Genomic DNA, 10,129 nt, shown 5'->3' with positions numbered 1-10,129 from the left:
CTTGACCTCTGAGATTTTAAAGTCAAAACTGAGACTATATTGGAGTCTTTGCTATAAGTCTTTATGCCTTCTTAGTAGGGTTGGAGGTGAGTGGAAGTTGGGGCAGAGAAGCAACTCTTGAGTGTTAGAGCATTGGCAAGTGCCTAATCTAGTAGTGTGTACTTGACTCTATCCCCTGCTAAATGGAGTATGCAGATTCTGGCTAGCTTCTAAGTATCTCCAGGAATGCTACAAAGAAATGTGGGGATTGCTTCAAGGAACAGGTTACCAAACTGCGGTATCTTGTCTTTAGCTCCTTCTTCCCAGAAATACAGGCACCTGACTACTCTAGTGTCACTTGTCTCCTGTTATCTCTATTTCAAATGTTATAACTTCATCTTCATGAAGAATAATCCCAAATACCTTTGAACTCCTGTAGTTCAACCTGTCTCTTTCTTCTAATACAGGCAGGACTGGAACAATGATCTGTACCTGGCTCATAGACAGCGACCAGTTTGAGAGTGCAAAGGTGAAAACTGGTGTTTGTTTTTTTGTCTCTTCTAGTATTCAAAATGCCCCTTTAGAACCTACTTAATTGGAGAAATGCACTAATACTCCACAAAAAGTCTATACTGGAAAAAGGATACTGTGAACAATCTGCTTAACAAAAAATTATTGCAAATCTTGCTACTACATAAATTCCTTTCTGATGAAGACTGTTCTTGGTCAGGAAAAACTAGGAAGTAGAATTTAACGGGATGCCAATTTTTTGAGGCATAATAGACCTAGGATCTTGAGCAACAACTTTCTTAAAATGTAGGTGGCTTCTGAGCATGCTCTACTAAAGATAGTGTCACTGTTTTTAAGTGCATTTTTTCCCCAGCCTCCCTCCAAGTAGTGTGAGGCATCAAGAACTGTATTGTCTTGACTGCCGGCATTACGGGAAGAAGCCCTTCTAGGGAAAGGCAGAAAGATCAGCAAGTCCCAGCCAGGACAGATGCATGTGCTGCTTTAGTATCCCAGGTCTGGTATGCTGATCTGGAGACCTGGGGTGTAGAAGGCCCAGGTCACTCAAGGTAATCTGGCCAGAGTGTGTATTCACCCTCACTTTCTTTTATATGAGTTTGGTTTGTGAAGATCTGAACTAATGTTCAGCTTGGCCTGCCACAGACCACTTGAGAAATACAGATGGTTCTAAAGCAAATGCTTAAACATATTGCTCTCCTCATCTAGTGAGCTTTATTAATGCTCTTTCACGGATGACAGGCTTAATGTATCTGACTTCCTAATTAGCACTTTCTCATTCTAGTTGAAAGCCTCCTTTAGAAGGTACCAAAACAACTATCACATATTTTCATGTGCATTCCCTTATTGGAATTGGACTAGTGTAGTTTACTAGTTGAGTTTACTATCTACTTCTCAGGCAGGAGAATGGTGGTGGGATGAATTTCCTAACTCTTGAAGTTATCTTTTGATGTAGGAAAGTTTGGATTACTTTGGGGAGAGAAGAACTGATAGAAGCACAAGTACCAAGTTTCAAGGAGTTGAAACTCCATCCCAGGTAAGCTTGAGCACGTCCAGTAACAGTAGTCAAACCAACACTAGCCTTGTGAGCACTTAAGGTACCCACCTTCCCTGCTTTGCTTGACATGTAGGTTCCTACTAATGCTTAACTCCTGAACTTGCTGTACCCCTTCTTTAAGGGTTGGAAGACTCTCAACTCATAGGATTACACTGCATCTTCCCCTCCCTCTCCTTTGTCCAAGCACATTCCTTATGCCTTTGTGTAATAATGTCAAATCTGAATTATGATAGCTAAGGTAACACAATTGCTGAGATTAGGAGAGCTTTTAGTCCAACACTGTTATTCAGGCAGGGTAAGCTAGAGCAGGTTACCTAGGGCTGTGTCCAGTCAGGCCTAGATTATCTCCACAGATAGAGACTCCACAAGGTCTCTGGGTAACCTGTTGCAGTGTTTGCCCACCCTCCCAGGGAGATGACCCTATAAGACAATTGGGCTGTTTATCAAGGGTGCACAAGCTGGTGACAGATACTTTCATTTCACAGAAGCACATTCTGAAGGACAGCTGTACTTTCATTTTATTTTATACCAGCAACTAAAGTATCTTGTACATCTAAACATTCTGCCCCTTAAAAAGCTGCAATAGGAAAATCTCCTCACTTCTTGCTGAACTCAAAAGTATGGAATTTCTCTTAGAACATGAAGTTTAAATACTGCTTAAAAATATAGGTGTTGAATTTGTCTAATGGATTTTTGAACTGGGAAGGAGGAGGAGAAGAAATGGCTACTTCTTGTCTCTGGATTTAGGAGAACTAAGAACTTGGCATAGAAAAATCTGTGTAGTCCTATTTCTGCCTAGAATTAGTCTGTGTGGGTTACAGAAACTGCATAATGTGTCTGGGTTTTTTGCATTACAGAGTAGGTATGTTGGGTATTATGAGATCCTGAAAAACAAGTATAACTTGCAACTCCCACCAGAGAGACAACTCAAAATAAAAAACCTCAAAATTCACTCCATACATGGTAAGAACTCTTGAATTTGGGCATTCCTCTATCTGGTAATGGTTTCTTAGTACAGGCAGCTGATCTCTGTACTGTCTCTCTTGCTAAGCCTGTAATAGGAATGTAGTTTTACTGGGATTTGAGAATTCAAATGGCACAGTTAAAATACAATGAAGAGCATTTTGGAGTGGAAATATCCCATATTTTCTGTCACTTTCTGGATGTCTGGTCAAATGGTGGCTCACACACAACCTGCTCTGTTCTGGGGGGGGAATTGCTTTCCAAGTGAGATTAATTCCACATGTGGAACTGGATCCACTAATGTTTCTCAGCTTGATATACACACCTGTTTCTATATGTATGTACTGGTAATCTTGACAAAAGGCTGGAAGTTTTGCACTGCTTTTTCTAGGGGACTTGAATGAAACTGCTGTTCTTGTTCAGTTGGTGGAATGAGACTCTACCCTAGCTTGTTCCTGCTCCACCAGCAGGATTCACTGCCACTTCAAAATACAGCTTCCAGTTGCTAAATCTTGAGCTACCTTTAGGATTTGACTTTCTCTAAAGTCTATAGCATGGCATTCTGGAAATAAAGCATTTTTGAATAGGATTAGACTTGGTTCTCATGACCACTTGTGTTTCCAGCTGATGTATGTACACCCTGGTATAATGCAATTCTTTCTTCCTAGGAGTTGGGAAAGGAAATGGAACTGATATGAAGGTGCAGATAATAGTGAGGAAGCAAGTTGTACTAGAATGTGAATGTGCCAGTCAAGGAAACTGCAAGGTGAGAGTACTATGAAGTCATGTCAGTTGAGTCACAGAAGCTGAAAGCTGACTTACAGGTCAAAAGTATCTTCCTGTAAAAGCTGAATACTGGACATAAAACTATTGAAATAAATGGATGCTGTAAATTCTGAGAGGATGAAAAAGCTAAGCTTTGCTAAATCATAGGAAAAGTAGTGGTAAGATGGCAAAAGATTTCCCTAGAAGTCACTTACAAGCAATATCTCACTCTGACCTGAGGAGCTTAAATTGTTGGCTATTACTCCAGCACTGCTATGCTATTTGTATCCTATGAATGAGTAGCTGGGTATTGTCATGAGTTGGTCCCTTGTCTCTCTGCAGTAAAAAAGTAAAGTAATACTTTATTCTATTATCCAGCTCTTCTTTGATTCTGAAAGTGACTCTGTAGTCATTGGCTTGGAAGACAGCCCCGTTATAAGTGGTGATGTGAAAGTCAGATTTGAATCGCGTTCTGTAAGTACAGCAGCATGAAGACCCTTGCTTCGGCGCAAACTGCAGCTGGGGGCTGGCTGTGCTGTGTGTGAATTGCTGTTCCTCCCCAGTGACTCCTGCTGTGTGGGGTGGCCCCACTGTAGCAGCTGTTACTCCACCCCTGTACATGAGTGATGCAGCAAGTGGTGCTACACCAGCCTGTGTGTGCAGGGGAGGCATCTGACTGTTCATACAGTACAACCAAGAAGACAGCTTAGTTGAGTGCCTGCTGCTTCTAACATGGGTCTCCTACTTCATTGTACTGAGTTTGAGTGGCTTAGTGCTGAAAGAACTTCAGTGAAAATAGTGATCTGAGTGTGATATTGGGCTCTTCAAGTGTACTGCCTCTGGCACTGAAGCTTTCTAAACAAAACTGTTGAGGGCAGGTGGGTACTCTTGCTCTGAAAACTAATGGAGTCCTTAGACAAAGTTTTTTGTGTTTAGGATCTCCCAAAAGGCTATGATGACTGCCCATTCTTCTTCTGGTTCAACACTTCCTTTATTGAAAATAACAGGTAAGTGATCATAATGACTACCTCATGATCCGAACTTCTGGTGTCTGACCAGAGCTGGAAGTTCATAAACATAGTACTGAAAGCTGAGGTAGACAGGCTTGATCAGCCAGCTTAGCTTCTGTGCAGGTACTGCTCTCTGACTCTCAATTGTAACTTGTGAGCAGGCAGTTGGCAAGTGTTTTAAACATATGTAACCTCTTTATCTTAATCAGCTTAATCCATTGGACTCTTTCCTCAGCTTTAATTCACTTTAATTCACTTTAATTAATAAACTTTAATTCAAAAAGATAATGCTAACTATTCAAACCGAAGACAATTCTGCTGTCCTCTACAGCATGGATGACTGAGAGGCTGGAACTTATTCACCAGCTTAGCAGGCAAACATTAAGAACAGAGTTACAGGTACGGATGCTTGGGATCCCAAAGAAAGGCTCTTTTACTGCTTCTCATGCTTTTGTTACAGTTAGAAATTACTGTGGTTTGTTCTTGTTGAGAATAGAACTCCTGGAGAAGCTCCAGCCAGCAAAAGTTGGGCTTGTCTGTCTTGCTAGGGGAGTAGCAAGAGAAATGAAGAGACATGAGATCCTTCTTTTCTGTTTATCAAACTTGACAGATTTAGACAGAGGAACAGTGAACTTGATGTATGACATAATTACTGTTCTCTCTGACTGGAAGAGGAAGGAAACAATTTTTATTTAATTGATCCCATCAGAGCATGAAGAGAGGTAGCCATGAGTCTATGTTCATAACTCTAAACTTAATATGCTGAGCAAGCAATGCACCTTGCAGTCTAGGTGCAGGCATCTAGTTAGACCAAAGCAGTGGCAGGAGAAATGTATGCCTGCTGTCTGATAGCACTGCAGTCATACCATCTCAAAAGTCCCACCCAAGTGCTTTATTTACTTCAGGGCTAGGGAGGATGCCCCACCAGACCTTCTCTGAAACACAATTTACTAGAGACTATATCCCTTTCTGCCCAGAGAATTCTGGTAGACTCCAGGTGGACGAGGTCTGATCAGGAGTGAAACAGCTGCTAAGGCAATGCTCCTACCTCTGTGCCTCTAATTCAGCCACAGCTGATGTGCCAGTGCTATTCAGTGACAAGTAGGCGTGAATTTGGTAAGCATTAAAAGTGGAGAACATGCATGATGAGCTTGACTGAGTATTGAATCAAATCCTTGCCATTAGGATTATTAAATTCCTGTAACTTGCATTCCATCAGGAGGCACTGAGCTGAAGGTAACAATTTTGCTCTAACTGTCTTGCATTGTGGGGTTTTGGGGGGCAGGGCAGGGGAACCCAACCAGAAAAAAACCCCAAAACAAAAAACCCAACCCACAAACCCATCAGGTTGATTGTATATTTCTGACTACCTCACATCCAAAGCCCTGTGCAGGTGTGGCTGATGTCTGTCTGAATTCAAGATCTGGGGTTGCATTTAATATTCCAGAGCTGAGCTTTAAGTTCTCTTGGCTGCCTGAAAGGAGAAATATGTCTTAAGCTGTAAGATACACTACTGAATTTTGTCTTTCAGACTCTACCTTCCCAGGAATGAGCTGGATAACCCTCACAAGTCTAAAATGTGGAAAGTCTATAGTGAGAAATTTGCTGTGGAGGTGAATTTTACTGAACCATAAGGGAAAGCTGAAAGAAGGGAAACACATAAAATTTATCTCTCTTCCTGGAGAATGTCTTGCTGCTTCAGTATGAAGTGAAGCAGTCTTATTTTGATATACTTAATGTATTTCTGTGTAGATACAACTTCTCAAATAAACTTACATGAAGTTCTGTTGTGCAGAGCAGTAATACTCTGAAGTGTTGCTTAGTGTCAGCTGTCATGTCATATTAATGAGTTGTTGGATCCTTTGGAGCCTGGGTATCTCTACTTACAGGTAATCCTTACTTTATTAATCTGAGACAATTGTCTTTAAGCAAGAGCATTAACCTGATGATGGGTGGAGACCAGCAGTCTGCAGGAGACTGCTGGAAAAATCTGACATACCTTCCCTCAGCATCAGTTTTCCACAGGTCAGTAGAATACATGAATTTGGAGGGAGGGACAGTAATTTGGTGCAGACAGACTAATACTTCTTGAGTAGAAGTCTTGGTATTAAATCACTGTTCATCAGAAATCAGTGATGGAATGTTTTGAGCAGTACCTGTCCTGAGAGCTGACTGTGGGTGTTGGAGACTGCACAGGTGCTTCTCTGCCACTGTACCTCCCCACAAAGGGCTGAGACAGCACACTGGCTCATAAGCATGCCAACTGCTGGGATCAGCACCCTCTGGCATGTGGTGGGTTTGATCTGTGCAGTTGTTCTTGAGCTGACACTGCATGTGCTTGCTGACCCCTCTTGAGTTCGACTAAGACCTGTAATGCACAGACAATGCTTATTCTACCTTCAACTGTTCTGTTATGCACCTCGTCGCTGGAGACTGTCCAAGCCTTCCATGATGTGAAATGTGTTGAGGTTAGCTTCTTGGTTCTGCTGCTTCTTTAGGCTTTTCATTAGGACCCAAGAGCAGAAGAGGACTGAGAGTTTTCCATAACTACTACCTGGCTAATGGAGTAGGCAGAGACATCTTGTACCTTCCGGGCACTTACTTGAGGGTAGCAGCATACCATAATGTATGTGTGCGGGCTCAGGTTTTTGCTATTGCTGTGTAATTGCTTGATATTTAGGAGCTGGGCTGTTGGAAACTCCCACAGTGCTTCTCTCAGCACTGTACTTCAAGTGTGGAAGCTGAAACCTGTCTTCAATGACAAAGTTTTCCACCAATTGTTTGCAGTTCTTGGTGCAGAATAGAGTGAGCCTCAGTCACTTGGATAGTGTGAGTGGAAGTGGCTGGTGGTCATGTAGTCCAAGCTCCTGTGTAAAACAGGCCCAACCTACTTCAGTTCTATAATCTCCAAGGACAGGGTTTCCACACAAGTCTTGCTCTTATAACTACTTTTTCTTCCTGGTGGGAATCTCCCATGTTCTAAGTTGTGGCTGTTGACTCTTGTCCTGCCCTAGTCTGTCTCTCAGAAGAGCCTGGTTCTGTCCCTTGCCATGAAGTAACTGCAGACAGCGGTAATGTCTCTTCTCAGCTTCCTGTTACAGGTGAACAAACCCAGTTCTCTCCACCATCCATCGTGGTTGCCCTCTGCTTGATTTGCTCCAGTATGTATGTCACTGCCTTTCTTGTACTGGGGAAGATATTAGGAAGAAGTTCTTCACTGTGAGGGTGGTGAGACACTGGAACAGGTTGCCCAAGGAAGTTGTAGATGCCCCCTCCCTGGAAGTGTTCTCGGCCAGGCTGGATGAGGCTTTGAGCAACCTGGTCTAGTGGAAGGTGTCCCTGCTGATGGCAGGGGGATTGGAACTAGATGATCTTTAAGGTCCCTTCCAATCCAAACCATTCTATGATTCTATGAAGATGGAATTGGATGTGGTATTCCAGATCTGCTCTGCCAGACATGAGAGGCAGGAGGAAAGGGTCAGAACTGTCTGATGTGTTAGTGCAGCCTTTGCAGCAAGGGTATGCTGCCTCACGTTCAACTTCTGCAACACCAGTCCCCAAAATGTAGTGTTGCTTCAAAGGCTGCATGTGTTTTTGCACATAAATGTGGTAAACGGCCCCTCCAGGTTCAGGGGTGCTGGCAAAGTTACTGTAACCCCGGTATCTCTGGTCTGAGAAAAGGAAGAGAGACCCGCATGCAGAGGAGTGAGAACAAAGCTGCATCACTAGAGGGCGATGGACCATGAAGGCAGCGAAGCTCTCCCTGTCTGCACTGAAGGTACTAGGAGGTGGAACAGGATGCTGTTTTATTGCAGCTGGAAGCAGCTGATGACTAAGTTCCTCTTGGCTTGGCTCAGGCAACTGGATCTCAGTGTCCTAGAGTGCCCTTTCTAACAGCTTGCAGGGCTGGTAAGGTGAACCTTCTTCCTGCTTATGGAGTAAGGTGATCTCCTCAACAGCTTTTCTAGCTGAAGCATGCTGTTAACTAAAAACTTTCAGGAATGAGTAATAAAAGCTGTCTGAAGGAGACACTACTCCAAGCACTACTGCTCAGAAGATGGCAATAATAGTTCAACTCGTGGCAGCACTGACCTCTGGCTTCAGGGTAGTGGATACTCATCCCTTACAGAGGTGGAATTTAGGTGACCTGTGCTGAACTCATGGCATTCTTCTGGCAGGAGTTACCCTTAGAGCATAGGTCATAGTAATTGACAATCCAGAAACTTGGAAGTTGAGTTGAACCTTAATATTAGAACTTTCATATTAACAAATCAACAGGCCAAGGCCTAAACCAGAGGATTTATTTTCCATAGTAGATCATGTAAAATCTGCAGTTGTTTCAAAGCACCATGTCATAGCTGCCACTTCCCCTTCAGTTTTGAGGGTTCTATACCCTCATTGATTGAAAAAAGCCTTTTCCTTTAATCTAGCAGGGTGGTGACACTGACTTCAACCTCTTTTTGCTCCTCAGCGAGACAGGACTGTTAAATGTTTGTGGCATAAACAAGAGACAGCACTCAGTTAATCAAATCAAACTTTATTCCCATGAATTCCTATACCAGCATTATCAAGTTCTGAGCTGCACTGATACATCTGTACAGCTTGAACAGCTGTGAATGGAAAAATTACTGTTCACACCAACCTGAAGAAGTATACTCTCAAAACAGCTGTCTACTTCAGCCACCAGCTTTTTGCTGTAGGTTCAGTTCTAAATATCCTGCTTCTCTTGAAGCTTCAACTTTTGTATTAAAAATTGCAACCATGAGCTTTAAAAAATGAAAGCAAAGACAAATATAAGAAATAGATTGAAGTATTCCACTGATGTGGAATCAGTCCTCACCTTTTCATAGCTATCAGAATCGCATACAAATATACTATTTCTTTTGGCTAGACAACTTTGAAAAGAAGGGGAAGTCTACCAACTCTTAAAGCCTTACCCTCCTACCTGAATTATTTAAAGATTTGGTATAAATTCCTTCTGAAGTACTGATGATGCACAGTATTACTGCCCCTAGGGTACCAGTCATCAAGGTAAATGGTGCAATAAACACTGAAGACTCTCCAGCCCTGCCCTGCTTTAACCACCTTTTCTCATGGGTGTATGAAAGGGAGATGAACAGTTCTTGCTACATGTTAAAGCTGGGGAATCAAGAAGAGTTTGTGGAACTGCAGCAACCACCTTTCACCAAAGAAGCTGTAAGAATGGAGTGGAGGAGCCAGTTTAAGTAAGTGTGCTGTGGCCCCACTGGATGAGGCAGAAGGTGTTGAGATGCTTTCATCAATGCCTCAAGGTTTTCCCTGTTTTGGGGATCTGAAAGGGAAGCTGTAACATGCAAAACTCAGCTTTTCCCAGCTGTGACTGTTGTCAGTCACTGTCCAATTGTAGTTGCTGTGACAAGCTGCTAATCTCTGTGGAGCTCTGATGGTCTTGGTGGGTCTGTGCCCTCCACCAGGGTGGGCTGTCACTTACAGCAACACAGACAATATCCCTCTGTACAACCCCAGGTCTGAGTCATGAATTGTGTTGCTCTGAGACCTGCTTTGCCTTCTCCTAGGACAGGCAGCAGCTGCTTCTTATGAGGCAGAGCACGCTTGTATAAAGGATATCCTACTCAAAGGATGCAAGCGTGGCATCTAGAAATAGGCATTGCTGCATCACTTTGAGTAACTGTGTGTTTAACCCAGTAACATGACCAAGCAGCCATGCCCTCCAGGCCTGAAGGTGACACAAACTATTCAGTCATGTGAGATTTTTCCACTCAGCTGAAGAGACACAGTAAGTGGCAGGACTCCAGCCCACATGCATCCTACACCATGGAGAGAACATGAT

At 43.0% G+C, this 10,129-nt stretch overlaps 1 protein-coding gene across 1 annotated transcript in view; it reads left to right on the top strand.

Moving 5' to 3' along the window:
• The window catches only part of LOC104523893 (phosphatidylinositol 3,4,5-trisphosphate 3-phosphatase TPTE2), a gene marked incomplete at its 5' end in the record, with an annotated part of 19,495 nt that extends 13,391 nt beyond the window's left edge, over nucleotides 1-6,104 (top strand). The window contains 7 exons of the mRNA XM_010166616.2: nucleotides 447-508; nucleotides 1,460-1,540; nucleotides 2,419-2,524; nucleotides 3,193-3,290; nucleotides 3,668-3,763; nucleotides 4,226-4,296; nucleotides 5,831-6,104. Of these exons, the coding sequence (XP_010164918.2) occupies nucleotides 447-508; nucleotides 1,460-1,540; nucleotides 2,419-2,524; nucleotides 3,193-3,290; nucleotides 3,668-3,763; nucleotides 4,226-4,296; nucleotides 5,831-5,933 (617 nt within the window). The remainder of the gene's footprint in view (nucleotides 1-446; nucleotides 509-1,459; nucleotides 1,541-2,418; nucleotides 2,525-3,192; nucleotides 3,291-3,667; nucleotides 3,764-4,225; nucleotides 4,297-5,830) is intronic.
• Between the last annotated feature and the right edge of the window lie 4,025 nt (nucleotides 6,105-10,129).

The sequence above is a fragment of the Antrostomus carolinensis genome, unplaced genomic scaffold (assembly GCF_000700745.2).
Source record: "Antrostomus carolinensis isolate BGI_N321 unplaced genomic scaffold, ASM70074v2 scaffold52714, whole genome shotgun sequence".
Classification (NCBI taxonomy): domain Eukaryota; kingdom Metazoa; phylum Chordata; class Aves; order Caprimulgiformes; family Caprimulgidae; genus Antrostomus; species Antrostomus carolinensis.
This window is presented reverse-complemented; position numbering and strand designations above follow the sequence as displayed.